Raw genomic sequence first — 18,627 nt, forward strand, 5'->3', positions numbered from 1 at the left:
AAACCTCGCAACATGCACTAAAGGCAACTAAATTCTTATGTCCTTCATGAATGATGTTACACATCACAGCTAATCTACACATTAACACTGTGTATTTCAGGGTTCAACGCCATGTTATCCTCATTTAATTAGTTGGACTTTATATTGCAAAACAATTTGAATTTAGCAGTATTGATTTTGCATATAAGATATATCGCGCATTTAAAGTCATAACCTCACTTTTTAGTGAACATAATGATTTAGTGAATCTAAAGCATTTATACAGAAGGCAGACCCACAAACAAAACATGGCACAAAAGCTTATCCAAAGACTGTAGAGTCGTGTTAACAGTTGAAGAGAAATAGACACACACTTGATCCCTAAGTGTTCATGGTTGCCTCATTGAGCATGCTTGAATTACATTCAATATAAACAAAAATGTAAGCTTTGCTGCAAGAACATATGGGATGTTCTTGCACAACCCTGGCCAACTTCTGCTAGGGCAAGTTGATACGACCCAGACACATTCAGCATCATGTGAGCAAAAAGGCACGCTCTCAAAATCCTCAAGGTCACTCACCGTTTTCCGATCACAAAACCCGTGTGTCTAGAGCTGTACCGATAGCAGGACAACGATGAACGGGGGGGGTTGTTAAATATTCCAAATCGAGATGATTGCTCTTAATACCAACTTCTCTCACAGGACGATCATTTATTTACGGTCACTTGTAAGCTTTAGCAGGCGATGTCGCCAACGTGTTGTCGGTGCTGGTATTACCTTCAGCAACAGGTGCATGCCTGTATTACAAATTGGGTATAATATGCATTATGTTTCATTCGTCTGAATAGAGCAAGTTTTTTATAAAGCAACAAAATGTAATCTCATGTCAGTAAATGCATTCCTAAATGTGCTGTTTGTTGATTTGCTGCTACTAATGCAGTACAGTGATGCAATGATCCTAACAAGCAGCTAGACAGCGTCCCCTGCTGGCCATATCACAGAACACACAAACAGCGAAAGTTCTGCGGACACGCAGCGCAGCAAAGAATTTGTATTCTCATGTCATGTCTTTTTAAACACAACATTTATCATTTATTATTTGTCATATGTTGAGGTGATTGGTCTTCTGATGTGATATGTACGCTAATGTAATCAAAATGAATGTAACATACTCTTAGAAAGTGGAAAAAGGATAAATTAACTATTTCGTTCGAAATGATGCAGTATGCGTTATGTAAATACCAGAGAGCAGTTAAATATGCTAAAACTAAGTTTTTCGCTGACCTTGCAGAAAGTGATAGCCAGCGGCCTCAGGCTCTTTTTAATGTTTTCTTGTTAATCCTCGTGATTCAGATCGTGTTGTGCCGTCTTCAACATTTTGTGAAAACTTTCTAAATTATTTTGTGGACAAAATTGCTGGTCTTAGTTTTCCACCCGTCGCAGTTATTAGCGATTCTTCTGGTTTCTCCTGTTGCTCAGCTGTCTTTTAGCAGTTCACAGCACAAGTCACATTCTCTTATCTTTCCGACATAGTTTAACAGCTACGTCCTGCAAGCTGCCACCTTGACAATATTCCTGCTTTCTTTGATAAGATGTCTTTGAGACTGTTGCGTCAGGTGTTGTAGTTTTGATTAATACATCTCTTAGCTCAGGGTGTGTACCAGCTGCTTTTAAACATACCATTGTGCAATCACTTCTGAAAAAGAACAACTTGGATTCTTCAATTTTTAGACCTATATCTAATCTCCCCTTTTTATCTTAAATCTTAGAGGGAGTTGTTTTTAATCAACTTCAATCATTTTTAGATGAATTTAGTATTTATGAAAAATTTCACTGCCCTTTTGAGAGTTTTAATGATCTACTTTTAAATTTGGACTCTGCTGTTTTAGTTCTTTTAGATTTTTATTGAAATATTGTCATCTGATAAAACCTGTGCTTTGGGAGTTGTATACATATTACTAAGGCTAAATGAAACTCTTAACTGGCTGAGAGACAGTGATTAACAAAACCAGCAAGTCACCCATGCTGTCATTGGCTATTAAAATATTGCTTGTAATAAATCTTTCAGAATGCTCTTGATTACATATAGAGGCATACTCTATAAATTCTTAAGTGTGGTGGTGCTCATTGGTTGTCGCATCGGGGGATCGAGAATAGGCTATTCTCACCACAAAATTCCATTCCCGACTTTCAATAATTCACTATTTACATGCTTAAGACACTTGTGTTGTAAGAATGTATTGTGAGACTTCGGATATAAGAAAGAGGACTGGTAAGTTTTTGTTTAATCATAACTCACTAATAATTTAATAGAAGGTAAGGGCATGACAACATGGTGGCGCAGTAGCTTCAGTGTAATGACGTCATGAGCAATCCGACTTGGTCGATGTCATAGCTGGGGGCGCGGCCTGGGGCGGAATCGGCGTGGTCTACACATAAATTCACTTTTTCAGTTCAACAGAGCAAGATACATACGTAGAAAACCCGAACCCCATTGGATGGGAGACACAGAATTATCTGTTATTATGTTGATGTTTGATATCAGTGGTAAAGAAATGTATTTAATTATTTGTTATACATAGTCGTTGTTTCAGTTGTAAGCCACGAATCTGCTTACTTATAATGGACATCTTTGAGGAGGACAAGAGTATGTCTAATGGTTATTTTAATCAAATAATAGTTAAGTGTTGCAATTAAGCAGCATAAAACGATTATTTTTTTTATATTTCAAATAATTTCATTTAACTACAATTCTAACGCTGTGAAAGAATATAAGATAATAACTAACGTTAGTCACACATACTATGCCGAAATCGATACATTTACCAAATCACATAATCACTTACTTAAATTTTCGTTAAACATCAACGTTCCTGAGTTGTGGCGCAGGGTGGGTGGGACTAAACGGATAGTTTTCTCCGCAGTAAATAAAACTTCAAAACAAGTTTTTAATAAGTAATTATATATTCAGAATATCACAAAGCATCTTTTTGACACTGCACCCAGTAAAAATCTGTCATAAGAGCTTAGATCATACGATGTCCTCGCGCATTCTTGTAATGGATAGTTTCCCGCCATGGCACAAACGGATATAAAGTTTTTGTGGACGTTCCAAGCTATGCCGACTAAGTCTATAGATCAACGATTTAAACATATTTCTTACGAGATACTAAAACCATTGTATTCTTCATGTAAAGGGACAGGTTTTTACTTATGTGACTACACATCAGAATCATCTTGACATTTTCCCCTTATATTTTAGTTTCGGAATGTTGTTCGCAGAGCTGTGGTAGTGTTTCCACTTGTTGTCACATGAAACTTTGTAGGAAAAACTGAAGTTGTAGCTAAACGTACAATGGTTAACTGCAAAGGACCTTACATTATCATTGAATGTTATTTCTTTAAAGCTTCTCAAAAATTTGACAAGTAAGGTCTTCTTTGCCGTAGGAGATTATGTATTTACAAAACGCGATCTATATATCCGTTTAGAGCTACTGTAGAAACAACACGGCGAAGGGATCCCGCGGTGTAAGCTGATAGAAATTGGTCATCCTAAAGCCATAAAAACACATTTCCTCATTACGTAAGGTCTTCATACAATTCTGAAGACTACATTAAAATTACACACTGGAGCTTTAAATTTAACACTTTGCCATACTAACGCTCACACACACACACACACACTGCTGCGGGGTCAGTAAGAGACCAGACTGAGTCAAACAATTACTTTATTTATGTTCAGGTAAAAACATGAACCTGATGAAGTAAATTATTGCAGATCTTAGAAACCAGCACATGAACGATGAGGACAGGAGAGCAAACACTGGCGCCTCCTCCTGGCCACAGACTGCAGTGCACACCACGGTTTGTTCCAAGCCAGCAGTGCAAAAATAAACTACAGCAAGAGGAAAAACAGAAACAATAGAAAATTAAAAAAAAAGGCAGCCACCTCAAACCGGGTGTGAAAACTGCATATAAACTCTATATCATTTAATGATTTTTTTTCTTCTTTTTTGAAATGCTATCTGGCCGTGAAACCATAAAATAAGACCAGACAATCCTTTTAAATGAATTTCTTGTGCTTGGCTACATAATGGGATTTGAGCCCGGCTTCGTCAGCCAAGCAACTTCAGCAGGCCCGTCAATAAGACCTCAAGTCCCCCAGAAGTCCAGCAGAAGCACTACTAGAACCCTACACAATGGATATCTCTTCAACAGAGCAGACACTCGATGTGAAATATTGGCCAGAAAACTATTTCAACTTGGGTTAAAAACAAAACAATAATTATAATAATATTATAATAAAGATACTACGCTTACAACGCTACCCGCATTCAACCAACTGGAACTCTCTTACGCGTTCAAAAAATTCTCTCAAATAAAGAAAAACGACACACAAGAGGAAAGAGAAATTAAATGAAGTGGAACCAAAATGCAGAGACTCGGTGGGGTATAATACAGAAAACGGGGGCAAACTGGGCAGGAGAGCACACATCTATTCTATCAAATGTCAAATAAGCAAAATCTGCAAATTTTTGTCTGTACAAATGATCTTTGGAGCTATAGGAACCCTTGCCTGCTCAATGGATGCCCCCTCCCCAACAGGAACACACAGTGAAGATGTCATCCAGCAGGAGAGAAAGAAAACATCCCTTTTTTCTCCACACGTCAATGAGTTTAAAACATCACCCAGGTTATTTCCCCTCTTTGCGGACATCTCTCAACTATTGATATATTTTAATAATCTGCTCTCGAGTGTTTTCTTAATGTTTCTTACAAAAAAGTGTTTTTTCTTTTTTAAATCCGATGAGTCGCATAATACCCTTTCCTCCGGCTTGGGAGTGAAAAGGAAGTCTCTTACGCTCTATGGTTTAGGTTTCTGCAAGCTGCTTTTCTTTAAACAAGTAGGCTGTACATATTTTGCCTCGATGTGAGTGTTCGAAACAAAAAAAACGGCGGGGGGGGGGTGATGGGTGGAAATGAAAGAGGAGGAAGTCTAAGGAAGAAGTCAGGATTTCTGTGGTTCTGCAGTGAGTCGATTGAAGGCCATTTCTGAGTTAGAGGGTTTGGGAAGTGAGATCAGGACAGGTGGAAAGACTGCTGGCCCTCACGGGCGGCGATCAACAGTTTCTCGCGCATGATCTCGATGCTGGAGTAATCCGGCAGCTTCAGGTAGTTCACGCACGTCATGACGGAAGGAAGGAAGTCGTCCGGGTTCTCCGTCGACTCGAACGTCTTCCGAACAATGGTGAGAGGAGGGTTTAAACTCCGGAATCCTGAAAGATAGAGATCGGGTTAGCGGAGAACGCATCTCTGCAGAAAGGTTACATTGCTGAGATGGTTTCTCACCTCCAACGGGAAGTCTGGGGCTCCCTGTGACGAACTGCAGGAACAGTCTCTGCTGCTCCGCATCGAAACTGCTTAGCACCTCAAACAGGAACCTCACCGCACGGCTACCCACACAAACAACAAAATCTCTCTCATTTTTCATTCTCATCTGTGTTTAAACGCGTGTTAGCATGACTACGTACCTGTCGTGCGTGTAGCCGTGGTCCGGTCTGCAGCACTCCATCAGCGTCTTTACATCCCAAGACTCTGACTTACTGCCACACAATAACTGATCCAGCTGTGCAAGAGAAAGCGAAGGAAGCATTAACTAAATATCAGCAGCAAATCTCACCAACACAACGCTAACTTTCCCAGTATTGTGTTCTTTACAGTCTATAAGACAATACTAACCTCTTCGGGATAAAAGTACTGCAGGTGATGAAGAGGGAACACGGACTCGAATCCTTCCCTAAAAGACTCGAACTGCCGTGACACGCCCTCATTGAGGGTCCAGTACACCACCAACTATTAAAATAAAGCAGGAACAATTACAACTGGAAATTCACACCACAAAAATAGATTAGGGTGAACAGTTATTTAGCTTCCTACTCGGAGATATTCCTCCAGGTTGTGAATGGTGACTGGCACATCTTTGCCTCCCTTCTTCAGTTCGATGTTGGGGAATCCGGGCAGAGTGAAGTCTAGCCCGAGATCCTCCACTGAGCAGCCGTTCATGTTGAGACTCTCCAAGGCCTGCTGTAGAGTCTCCCGCGTCTGAATGACACAAGGACACTTATTTGTCTTATGTTGGACACTGGAGCCAAGTAGTTCACTCTCAAAATGAAAATCTGTCATCATTTCCTCACCCTATTGTCATTTCAAACCTGTGTGACTTTCTTCTGCAGAACGAAAAAGAAGATATTTTGGAAAATGTTGGTAACAGAACAGCACAGCCCCCCTTTCACTTCTACTATAACCAATGCAGGTGAATGAGGGGCTGTTAACAACATTCCTCAAAATATCTTATTTTGTGTTCTGCAAATCATACAGGTTTGAAACCTCAAGAGGGCGTAAATGATGACAGAATTTTCATTTTGAAAGTGAACTAATACTTTAATGATGCAAAGATTTGGTTGCATACTATGTGTTTGTAGAGGTCAGAGTCAGGGCTCACATGTGATCTGTCCTGCTCTATTCTCTTCTTCTGGCGGATGATGTCCTCCAGATGCTGGATGGATTTGGCCACACCGGGATCAATGTTGACCAAGTCATGAGAGCTGATTGACGACTCGTGCCTCAACATCCACTTATAGAAGGGCAAACCTAGAGGCAAATCCAACTGGACACGCAAATATAAGGCGATGTTAACCTAACTATCACACAGCAACTGCGTTAATAATAAAAAAAAAAAATGGGAAAAACATGAATAAAATAATATATTTCTAATAACCTGGCACATGCATTTTAAATATTCTTGCCCGTCATTGACCCTTAGTTTGTAATAAATCTTACATTTGTATTAATCTCTAGAAATTTATTTATTTATCTAAATTTCTAGTGTTATAGACGGTTTTATCAGATGCAGAGTTAACTTCAGGTCTGTTTGTTTATCGGTCTGGCTTAGTAGATAATAATATAACTATTTATATTTTAATCAATTCCTATTCATTTCTATGATATCTTATTGTATAAAAAACTATTTGTAGGATGGGTCGGCTAACTTTGTCACAAACAGTTCTTATACTGGCGACCCCAACTAATAATAGCTAGACGTACCTTTAATTTACGAGCTAATGTAATTTATTGTTATTTATTTTGCTTGCTATCAGAGATAATCTGCAGTGAGTGCCAGCTGTGCGCGCAACGGTCTCCTATCACGTAGGAGATCGGGAGCATGTAAGAGAACTAGCGACCGGACCGTCGATGAGAGAGGACCGAGCCCGAACATGTTTTATGTTTGTATGCATGTTTTATTCGCCGGCCGTCAACCGTGAGGGGGGCCGGCTGTTTTTTTACTTTGTTATTATTTTGATTAAATGTTTGCCAGTTCCCACCTCCTTCCTTCCTTTAAATGAACCTCATTACATCGGTGCCGAAACCCAGGAGGAAGGAGAGACATGCTGTCGGAGAGTCCTCGCTGCCGAGTGGCCTCACGGTGCCGGAGAGTTCGGGCAGCGCGGACGAAGGGCGTCCCGCCAGTGGCTGCCCGAAGTGGTGGCTCTGGGGAAAGTGCACAGTGCGGCCACCGTCAAAGCATCGGTGGAATGGCGACCTTTGCTGCTGCGCCCCTGGGTCGAGGTGGGGTGGCTATCGTCCAAGTGGGAGCGGGGGAGTTGCCACCGTCCGCCAGAGGCCGGAGCCTGCCACCGTCCCCCGAGGGGGAGGAGCAGGGGGCGGGAGTGCCCAGTGCGGCCACCGCCTGCCAGAGGGAGGAGCCTGCGTCCGTCCGCCCAAGGGGGAGGAGCAGGGGACGGGAACACACCCCGACTTCCCACTAAAGGAGGAGCCACCGCCGGCCGCCAGGGGAAGGGGGGGAGCAAGCACAGTCTCGGGGGTACCCCCGGCCTGTGAGGGGTGATGGGGGTATGTAGTGGAGTAGGCGGGGCGAGACCGTGGTTCGAGACCGGTGAGTAATTGTTAATGAGCGCCAGCTGTGCACGCACCGGTCTCGTATCACGTAGGAGATCGGGAGCATATAAGAGAACGAGCAACGAGACCATCGATGAGAAAGGACCGGGCCAGAACATGTTTTATGGTTGTATGTATGTTTTATACACCGGCTGTCTTTTTACTTTGTTATTATTTTGATTAAATGTTTGCCGGTTCCCGCCTCCTTCCTTCCTTTTAATGAACCTCATTACAATTCTTTTTTTATATAATAATTGTATAAAATAAATGATTTGTTGAATTTTGTTGTGTATTAATTTCGCATTTAAAGAAAGCATTTGGTACAATGACATCTAGCAGTTCAGATTGGTATCGCAGTCTAAATTCAAAATATTGGAGAGAAAAGTTTAGCAAAGTAATGGTTCTTCTTGGTATATTTTTCTTGTTATCAGAAACAATCTAAAGGCACTCTTATTTTTTGTGAATGTGTACCGGAAGTTAAGGGCAGTCCACAAACGCCCGCATTTGCGTTAACGTTTGTTTATGTTGTTGCTTTGAAACTGTCTATAGTGTTAACGTGACAATTACCAATAATCTAACTGTACATCTGTAAGAGTGAACGTACCAATCTGAAGTCCATGATGGCTTTAGCCATGAGCTTGCCTAGAAAACGGAACTTCATTTTGATCTTGGCGATGTGAGCTGGTTTGGTAGTTCGTCCGAAAGGTACAGCGAACAAACCCCTGGAGCTGAACATATACTTTGTTCCCTCATGACTCCCTGTTGAGAGAGAGAAAGACATTAAAGACAGCACTACATGATAACTCTGCAATTTACACAAATGCACCACAGATCTATGATGGTCAGTCACCTTTAGGGTTGGTGAGAGCCACTTCCTCTCCTCTCCATAGTCCCAAATCAGCCCTTTGCAACTCCTGAGACACCAGTGCGTAGAACTCTTGCGTTGGGCCGAGACCTGTTCCCACCTGACATACACACAGAGAAAGGGCAGACAATAAGGTCATGAAGGACTTTATCCAATTTCTTTTGTCCTTCCATTGGTTGTTGCCTCATGGATGGATGTCTGTTCATGATCAATACCTCATTCTCATACTGTATCTCCAGCATGGCTCTGGAGCTCCCAAGGTCCTGCATTACAGACTCTGCCTGCTTCAGGAGCTCATCGCGGTTTATCGTTCTCTACAGAAAAACAGGAACAAGTTTACACTTCTGATTTCACACACAATCCAAGCATTTGAAAGCCGTAACAGGCACTGCATGAAAACCTTCTTCCTGTCAAGGCGCGGAGCGACGCGGCTGTCCTGCGAGTCAGACTGGTTGATCTCAGGGTTGGTGTCGAGCAAGCGTTGCATGGCGCGGTCCCGGTCAAATGCCGTTACGTAGAAGAGCATCTGCCGCGTGTCGAAGGGAAAGAAAAACGGGCTGGAGAAGAGAGAATATCAGAATTTTAAGGTACAGAAACACAGGACAGGGATGTGATGCAAGGAGAGTGAAGAGTTTGCTGTACCAGGTTTTGCCGAGCTCGGTGAGCCAGGTGGGGATGTTTCCAGTCATGATGACCAGCGGGTCCTGTAACTGTCTGTTGGCCTTTGCTGTCAGTTTACTGTTAATAAACTCACTGATGGGAATGATCTCCTTACATGCAGCATTCTGACACACAGACAAGAGTTATGAAAGTAAAAAACACGTCAGGTTATTTTGCATCTCACATCTTCAGTGACTATCATTATTTGTGTAGCACATTAAATATTGATTTCAATGTGTTGATTTGAATAAAAACAAAATGGATACAGTGACGTAATAATACTCTATAATAATGATACTTTGAAATACATTTTACATTTGGTAAATTTTTGTTGAATTAAGACATGACAATTTCAGATATTTTTGACAGGTGTTCAGTATGTATACAGGTGTGTGTAAGTGTGTTTCTATACTCACATCGTACAGGTAAAACCAGTATCTACTGATGGAGTGCAGGACCCTCAGCAGCAGTATCACCTCCATAGAGGGATCATCAAAAGTGATGCCCTCTGGAGGATCGGAAATGAGGTATGACTCTAATGGGTTTGTCACGCTGGGACACACACCCTCTACAAACAGCAAAAAACACACATCCACAGGGTTGTCTGAATCAATAGCGATTCTGATCAAGTTCACTTTGAATACTGGATGTAAAGAGTTGATCGACTTTATAAGTGTGTTCTTCCTACCGTGCCACAGTTCATCCTGTTTCTTGGCATTTCGAGGGGAGGTTTTAGTAGGCGCCGTCTGTGCGCGCCCTCTCTTCCCTCCAACGGCGTCTTTACAGCCCTCTTCATCCTCTCTGACCGGCTTATACCTGCAACATTTATCACGAATATGATTAATATTACAGCTAACCAATTACATATTCAAATGTAGAAGTTTGCGATATATTCAACCCTGTTACCAAAAACAGCATTATGGGTAACAGGATTCACCGGTAACAGAGTTATGTTAAAATACATTTATGCTTAAACCATTTAAAAACCAATCACTGTACAGTATTTGAACAATGTTTGATCTTTTAAAGTAAATTTGGTGACCAGGTTGAATTGACACACTTAAAAAAAAATAAGCTTTTCTGTCTCCCAGTAGAAAGGGTCAAGTCAAAATGAGGTTATTATTTTGTAAAGAAGCATCGTATTTTTGAAAGCAGCCTAAAACATGAATGAACATGCAGCCTTGTAATACCATATAGTGTGTGTTTTGGTCCATATGCCGGCCCGTCCCAGAGGATTTGCTTCATCATCTGTGCTCTCTCTCTCCTCCTCTGCCTGTAGACTGAACTGCCTGACGGCCTGATACACAGTCATGTTGTACGGCAGCAGGTGCTCGCCTATGTAGAACTGCAGCCTGTGACGTACGCTCCCAGAGTTCAGGAACTGGGCAGCCTTTGAGAAAGAGTTCAAAGTTCATAGGGTTAAGCTGGAGGGTAAAAAGACTTTAATCTTCAGGAGTACTAGTGGAAGTGTAAACTTCAGCCATGTCCGGAATTGAACAATAGCTTACTGTTTGGAGAACACTGCAGGTTTTATATTGACTAATAATACGGAGTAAAATTTTAAAATGATTTTTACTGTGTTTTGTCTGACGCTACCTACTCTGGGCCAGCGCGTTACATATGCTTATTTCACATATGCGGTGGAGAGAGAAGTCTCTGGGAGAAGGGGAAGCACAAGATACAATCTGTGTTTCCAAACAGTGTTAAAAAGCATCATATTTTCCTTCACAATCGCCGTTAAAACACAGCAAACTTAAAGCGTGACTGCAAGCGAGTCACCCCGAAACTCATTACAGTCAGCACAAAAGTTTTTAAGTGCTAATGTTAATTGTATCCGCTAACGTGAGCTGCTGCATAACGTGATATGCAACATAAAGTAAGCCAAAAGACACTAGCGCTGTTCCAATCAGAGAAGCGATAAAGTGAGTCCTACTGTATATTAAATCATCGAATGACATGCTAAAAAAAAAGTATTTGATTTGCATGATTGAAGAAATGTAATACAGTTTATGTTATATGTCTTTTTGAAAGATTTGTCTCATACATTACTGTCTCAAGCAAAGACAGACATGAGCCAATAGCGCTTGAGCGTGAGCTCTGTCAGAATGTTTCATTGCTTGAATGTACTGAATGAACATGCCCTTCACTGAATGAGCCAACTGAGTCAAAATGGGACAATGAACTGGTACATGTCATTCATGGTATAATATTCTGTGTTACAACAATGCATATCCAGTAGTTACTCAACTTTTCTGAAAAATTAAGGTAATGAACTGGTTTAATTTATTTCCAAGGTAAAGTAATTATGTCAAACTAAATCAAAATTTGCTGTCAAAATTAACACAGACCTTAATTCTTAATTTCAGTTAAAGGTACAGTGTGTAGCATTTTGAAGGATTTATTTATCAAAATGTAATATAGAATACAAAACTATGTTGCGAGTGGTGAAGAAATACCTTACAAAATGAACCGAAATGTTTATATTACCCTACAATGAGACATTTTATGTATATACACCGGGGGCACATCCTTACATGTAATTTATCAAATTGCACAGCCATGCTTCTATAGTAAACCTACACGGACAAACTGAGCACGTTTCGTAAAAGGAAGGATGCATGGGGCTGTGTTTTGGAGGCAGCTTGCAAAGCCACTACATAGAAGGATTAGCAGAAGTAGAGGAAGAACAATAACAACATTTTCTTGTCGTATTTTTTATTAGAAATAGAAACGGTTCTTTGTTGCAGTAAGAAGTGAAATTTGCGCTAATGGCGGACAACACATACTCTGCACACAAGCAGACAGAGCGTCAATCTGTGTCATCAAAAAAGAGAAAATACGATTCAGCAAGGCGAAGTAGAGACAAAAAAACGGCAGAAAACCTCCCGGGTAACGTTAGCTCCTCTGCCTCTCCTCGCCCTGCCTGCATCTCCAAAACCCCTACCTCTCCGCCCTCTTCCTCTCCCTCTTACTACCTGTGTTTAGCCCTCTGATTGACTCTGTGATGATGAGAAAAACGTCTGCTAAGACTTTCGCGGTTAGATTACACGGCTTTAACATTAGCAACCTGTTTCAATAGGCTGTAAATTACAAACCAAGTTACAGTGCCAAAAAATGCTATGCAAAATAAGCAAATAAATCACTGACACAATGTTAACAAATAACCGTAGCTTCTCTACTGGGAGAGAGAAGGGGGTAGCGGAGCTGTAGGTTGCAATTTCCTACATCGCCAATAGTGGCCTCTGAAACTTACACACAGAACTTTTAAGTAGGGGTGTGCGATATGACGATATTAGATCGCGAACGATTAAAATGACTGCACGATCCACTTTTTCGGGAAAATCGTTAAATCGTCCTATATAGTAGTGTTCTATAGAATTCGTCCACATACTTGCGATAGATTGCGGCATGTTAACAAGCTCGTATACCTTGCTTGTGAATTCAGTAAGATTAAGTGACGCGGTCAGTGAAGATGGAGGGAAACACGGAGGACTTGGTCCCTAAAAAAAATTCTACATCAGTAATATTGAAATGGTTTGGGTTTTCCCCAACTGACACGGCCCAAACAACAGTTATTTGCAAATGTGGCAATCATAAGATTTGAGCGTCGTAAGGCAACACAACGAACCTTTTTAACCACCTCAAAATAAAAGGGACTGAAAGAGTATGCCGACAGTCAAATTATAAAGGGATCCCACAAGAGTAAATCAGGTACAACCAAGCATACGGAAACTAAAAGGCTTAAACATTGACTTTAGCGAAAGAACCATTTGAGAATGGAACTCCGTATCCGTATGACAGAATGAACAAGCGCTGGAAAGATGTCACTGACGCGGTCGCATTTTACCTGGCCAAAGACATGATTTCTATAAAGACTGTGGAAAATGAGGGCTTTAAAAAACTGCTCAAAGTCGTAGATCCACGTTACGAAATACCCAGCCAAAAATATTTATCCTCCACACCCATTCCACAGCTTTACTCCGAGTGCCGCAACAAGATGAAAAACAAAATTCAAAATGTAAAGTTTTTTCTAACAGCTGATTTATGGTCTTGCACTTGCATTAAATATTAACTTGATTAAAATATTCTTCAAAATATAAATGGTAAAGAGTATATTTTTATATGGGGACTTAGTTTGGCTGTATTGAAGCCCCTTTATTTGCAAAATAGTCTTAAAACCCACTTGAAGAAGAACCGCGATAAAATCGTGAATCGTGATCTATCTTGAAAAAATCGTGATTTGAATTTTTTTTCTAGATCGCCCACCCCTACCTTTAAGCCTTAAAATGTTAAAATTCTTTGTTAAGTTGTATGTGCAACAAAATAAGTTACTGAAATTGTTAACATTTTGAAAATAAATGTTATTTGAATTTCAGTTTCAGTCATTCAATTTTGTTCAAAATATCGAGATGTGTATCGTATCGTGAACCCAGCATCGAGATATGTACCGAATCGCGAGCTGTATTAAGCTACACTGTGAAAGTGACCTATTAGTCAGATATGGTGACCCATACCCGAAATGTGACCTCTGCTTTTAACCCATCCAGAGTAATGAACACCTGCACAGCAAGTTGTCAACACACGTACACCCGGAGCAGTGGGCAGCTATCACTGCAGCCCCCGGGGAGCAAGTAAGGGTAAGGTCCTTGCTCAAGGGCACCTCAGTCACTACCAGACGGCCCTGGTAATCGAACCACCAATCTTCTGGTCACGAGTCAGATTCTCTAACCATTAGGCCACGATTGCCCTAGTCATCGTATGACTGGAAATAAAACTGCATTGAAGCTAGAAAAACATGGATTGTGGGTAACAGTTCATATAATTCCACAGATACTACAGCTATAAGACGCATGTGATTCAAAATAAAAACAGGAGCAGGAGTTCTCCATACCAAAGACTCGTCGATCTCATCATCTGAACCATCATCATCACTATCTTCATCTTCCTCTCTTATCCTTCCATACCCTTAGGAGACAAATCAAATTAAATTAAATCAAATCATCTCATCTGACAAGTCAAAAACCACAGAAAAGAGTCAAGCGTGTTTAAATTTGTTTGTGTACCTCTAACAACAAGGTATCTCTCGATGGCCTGTACCAAAGCCAAGGGGTCGATTTTGACCGGTCCTCCCTTCCACTGTTTGACATTAGTGCAGTCTGGATGTCTCTGCAGCTGACACTTCAGCTGATGGGTGTTGAAAAACTTAAGTGCTTGTGAACCCCTGCAAAACACAAATAACAAACATCAGAAAACATGAACTCGACAGAAACACAGGATGTGCAAGACAGAGAGAAAGTACTGTTTATGGAAGAAACAAGTTGAAATGATCCTATATACTTGAATTAATATCACTGGGTCTGAAACAGCACTTGACAAATACCTGCTGCCGTTGCCATTTCCACTGGGAAAGTCGTGCACTTTAACAGGGAACTGCTCCATCTGACTGAGACAGTTATTCATCTTGTGCACCAGTGACAGCAGCGGGCCGTTCTCCGTCAGGTCCAAACGCCCAAGAGGTTCTTGTCCTGGTATCTGAATCCCATAACAAACAATGAGCAACAAAGAACGAAAACTGCTACCGAAAGAGCCCTTTGAACACACCCATGTGCGCCCTGGCTAACAGTGTGAACTCACTGGACAGCCGAAGAACACATGCAGGAACCTCTTGATCCTATCGTCTCTGCTGATAGTGTCCCGCTCGCTGTTTGATGTCAGATACAACAACAGCTGCTTCACCAGACCGCTGTGCTGGATCTCGAAGGACGACACGTCTGATTCAGACACAATATTGCTGATCTCCTCTAGGCACTCTGCGCCACTGTCGACCTGAAACGAATGCATGCGGTGTGACGACGGAGTTCAATACATCCCAGGTAACGGTTTCTACATTAATAAAATTCTAATGCATTATAGAAGATAGAAACGACTGCTGTGTATCAGTGTTACCTGCAGGCTGAGCTGTTCTGTAGCAGTACAGAGTCTCTGCAGGACGTTCAGTGCTGGGTTACTTCCATCCACACTCTCAGAGTTAAAGTAACGCTCCACAAACTTACTGGCTTGCTCCTTTATCCAGGCCTTTATCTTATCTCTGAAAGAGGAGGAAAACAGTTCACTTTACAGCTAACAATGTAAATAATATGTTACTTTGGTAGGAAAATATGACTAAGTGGTTAAACAAACCACAGGGAATAATTTGATTCCAACGATGTCATCGCATTCATTGGTTTTGTATCTAACAACCACATGTAATACAAAACTATTGAAACACATGCTAATTCTGTTGTTTTTACTTATATTCATGATTACATGGTTTACTTCCAAAACCGGTTTGCCTAAATTATTAATGCCTATGTGACGCATGTTAACATGTATGTAAAGGAGTGTCTTTATTACCAAAAGGATTTAAAATTCTGTCTGGGTATCATAAGTATGAAATCAGAGATTGATATTTTAAATGAAGTCTTTACCTGTTATTGGACACAGAGTCTTTTGGCGGCACACGTGCCAGGCCGCTGACTCCTGCCGTGCGTGAGGGTTCAGAGTTAGCGCTGTTTGTCTGGGTCCCCAGCTTACCCCAGGTCTTTGGATTCAGACTGGCCAGGAAAGAGGACTTGGGAGACTGTGTGGTGGTCGGGCTCTTAGCTGTGAGGAAGATGTTAAAATAGCCATATTAAAGCATTGTAATAGCGACTATGTAGTGTACACATACCACAATTCAAACAAAAATTGACTCCAAAGATTTTTTGGACACAAAAACAACCAAGCACACTGTTTGGGGTCTTTAATAAGTATACTCTTTATAAAAACAAGAATATAAGAATACTACTCTTTGCAAAACTGCTTTAAAACCACACGAATCGTAAATCATGATAGTTTGTAGCAGTCCCTCTAAAAGGTTTCAAATCCCCCAGAATCATCCTAAGAAACTAGGGCTGCGTGATAAATCGTATTTCCCTTTGTAATCATGCTTAAGTTGATCACGATACTGTGATTATGTAATCGCAAAGGCAGCAATAATGCTTCTATGTAAAGCTTTTTCGCGAAGCGCGACTCTTTAATAAGTAGATAATGCTGAGGCATTTGAAAACACTGCGAGGATGAGTCCCTTATAACGTGAATTTGAAAAAGCAACAGCTGTCAAACATCTTAATTACAAATATACTTTATTATCATGAAAATACCCGAGGAGGATTGAAGAACAGTGATAAAAAGATGACATGGCATTTCCTATGCTGCGTCCCAATTCGCCTACTTGTACTATGCACTAAAAGTATGCATTGTTTTTGTTATGGAAAGTCTATACATTTTCGTGTGAAGCCAAACAATAGGCAAGCCCTGAGACATACTTACAGGAAACGGAAGTGGCCGATGTTGCCTAGACAACATTGTTACTACTTAGACAACATTGTGGCCATTAACTGTAATACACATTTATTCATTCGTTGTTTCATTTGTAATGTTTACTCTATTGTAATATTTATAAATGAAATGACGCATCAGTTATTTACATTTATTAATGCAGTGAAGCGTCACTAAACTCCGCCTACTCGCAATGAGTTATGGGTAATATCACCCGTTAGAGTGTGCATCATTCTGCACGAATTTCAAGCAGAAGTTGTAGACCATCTGGGAATCCTTGGAATACTCTTTTCAACATAGAGCATAAAACTGTACATCACTGACAAACTGTGCCAAACGCCAAACCACATGCGGTTTATTGTCGATTAATCGTGTAGCCCTTTAAGAAAATCAGGAATGTCTACATTATTTCTTCCAGATAGGAATCAGTAAGTATACCCTGATTATCCACTTTGTCATCGTCTCTGGGTGGGGAATACTTGGGACGTCTTGGTCCTCTTTTCGGGAGGCGTTTTCTCTTCAGAACATCACTCAACCTACTGAAGAACACAGAGATTTGTTTCAAAGCTTAAATTACTGTGCAGCACAAGGCTAGCAAAGAGGTCTGGTGTGAGGTGTTTCATACCCCTGTGGGCTAAGGTCTAGAGAGTCGTCCATGCTGTGCTGAAAGCTCGGGGAACCCAGGTCGGGTGTGACGTTGGTGGCAGCTGTAGTGGTTGCTGTGGTGATGGTGGTGGTGCAGAGATTAGCTGTGCCACTGGTGCATGCTTTAGGAGGGCTGGTGAGGAACGCTTCAGACTCGGCCAGATTCTTTACCTGGTGCATCACACCTGAAAAACAAACGTACATGAATCAATCTGAAAAAAGCATTATAAAGAAACTACACAGTAGCTACTAAATATCTATATTTAGTACAAGAAACAGTCAAACGCAAGCAGTGATATCCTGAAGTTCTTTAGTAGAATCATATACTCAAAACAAATCTAATACCTTCTCTTCTGAAGTAAACACTGAACACATCTGGGAGCTTCTGCATTAGGATCTCAGCCATCTGCAGAGAACCCACTACAATCTTCAGATCCTGACTGGACAGCATGGAAGCAATATGACTGCAGACACAAGACATTGTGTTAGAACATTAGCTGAATGTGGTCGAGCGATGTAAACCTTGCTCTTAACAGACCTGGACACAGAGTGGTTGCGCAGGACGTCTTTAAGCAGCTCTGCATCTGCGAAGTAGATGATCCGGAGGATGGCTCTAAGGCACTTGTGTCTGACAGCGGGCCCGGCCGAGGAGCTGTACACCTCATAAAGAACCCCAAACAGAGTCTTTATAAAACACTTAGCAAGCTCAGGATCCTCTTTCAACAGCTGAGCACGAGCGTCTTCTCTCCGCACCTCTAAGTGACCTCCTGTAAACAATCAGAGCAGAAGGATAAAGCTTTAAACCTGTTGGCAGAGCGGATTCACTTTAGGACCGAACTGTGAATAAAGTTTCTGTCTATTAGCATTCAGAATATTGCTGCGATGTACACACTGACAGGGGTCATGTTGAAATGATCAAGAATGTTCATGTACCTGTGTTAGGGTTGGCCAAAGGGTTGGGTTTTCTCTGAATGGCTCGGGCGGTGCCAGTGTCTTCATTAATCTGCTGCATAGAATTGAAGTCAATGGTGTAGACTCGACCGAGAGTGGACAGACTTATCTCATCTTCTCCATTCTGGTGAGCAGTCTGACAAATCAAGACATTTAGTAAACCTCAAGATTTTTCCGGAGACCGGATGAACATCATTCATACGGTGCTGA

General features: G+C 41.2%; 2 protein-coding genes across 11 annotated transcripts in view; both read right to left on the reverse strand.

The window, feature by feature from the left end:
• The window catches only part of veph1 (ventricular zone expressed PH domain-containing 1), a 91,730-nt gene extending 91,033 nt beyond the window's left edge, over positions 1-697 (reverse strand). For 2 of the 3 annotated variants that reach the window (XR_008908774.1, XM_056765491.1), the window contains exon 1: positions 561-697. The gene's annotated coding sequence lies outside the window, so the exon portion shown is untranslated. The remainder of the gene's footprint in view (positions 1-560) is intronic. The other variant, XM_056765495.1, reaches the window with a different exon arrangement.
• Positions 698-3,692: 2,995 nt separating this feature from the next.
• Positions 3,693-18,627, reverse strand: part of trip12 (thyroid hormone receptor interactor 12) — a 47,110-nt gene continuing 32,175 nt past the window's right edge. For 4 of the 8 annotated variants that reach the window (XM_056765556.1, XM_056765550.1, XM_056765551.1 and 1 more), the window contains 24 exons: positions 18,400-18,553; positions 18,005-18,233; positions 17,812-17,930; positions 17,447-17,651; positions 17,260-17,360; positions 15,930-16,104; positions 15,409-15,550; positions 15,097-15,288; positions 14,843-14,994; positions 14,526-14,683; positions 14,354-14,427; positions 10,653-10,852; positions 9,879-10,278; positions 9,445-9,587; positions 9,203-9,359; positions 9,018-9,116; positions 8,788-8,902; positions 8,542-8,696; positions 6,484-6,648; positions 5,919-6,083; positions 5,721-5,834; positions 5,513-5,607; positions 5,331-5,434; positions 3,693-5,257 (listed from right to left, as the gene is read on the reverse strand). In XM_056765556.1, the coding sequence (XP_056621534.1) occupies positions 5,061-5,257; positions 5,331-5,434; positions 5,513-5,607; positions 5,721-5,834; positions 5,919-6,083; positions 6,484-6,648; positions 8,542-8,696; positions 8,788-8,902; positions 9,018-9,116; positions 9,203-9,359; positions 9,445-9,587; positions 9,879-10,278; positions 10,653-10,852; positions 14,354-14,427; positions 14,526-14,683; positions 14,843-14,994; positions 15,097-15,288; positions 15,409-15,550; positions 15,930-16,104; positions 17,260-17,360; positions 17,447-17,651; positions 17,812-17,930; positions 18,005-18,233; positions 18,400-18,553 (3,810 nt within the window). In that variant the 3' untranslated portion in view covers positions 3,693-5,060. Of the gene's footprint in view, positions 5,258-5,330; positions 5,435-5,512; positions 5,608-5,720; positions 5,835-5,918; positions 6,084-6,450; positions 6,649-8,541; positions 8,697-8,787; positions 8,903-9,017; positions 9,117-9,202; positions 9,360-9,444; positions 9,588-9,878; positions 10,279-10,652; positions 10,853-14,353; positions 14,428-14,525; positions 14,684-14,842; positions 14,995-15,096; positions 15,289-15,408; positions 15,551-15,929; positions 16,105-17,259; positions 17,361-17,446; positions 17,652-17,811; positions 17,931-18,004; positions 18,234-18,399; positions 18,554-18,627 lie in introns of all 8 variants that reach the window. The other 4 variants (XM_056765557.1, XM_056765555.1, XM_056765554.1 and 1 more) reach the window with 3 other exon arrangements.

The sequence above is a fragment of the Triplophysa dalaica genome, chromosome 14, assembly GCF_015846415.1.
Source record: "Triplophysa dalaica isolate WHDGS20190420 chromosome 14, ASM1584641v1, whole genome shotgun sequence".
Taxonomy (NCBI): Eukaryota; Metazoa; Chordata; class Actinopteri; order Cypriniformes; family Nemacheilidae; genus Triplophysa; species Triplophysa dalaica.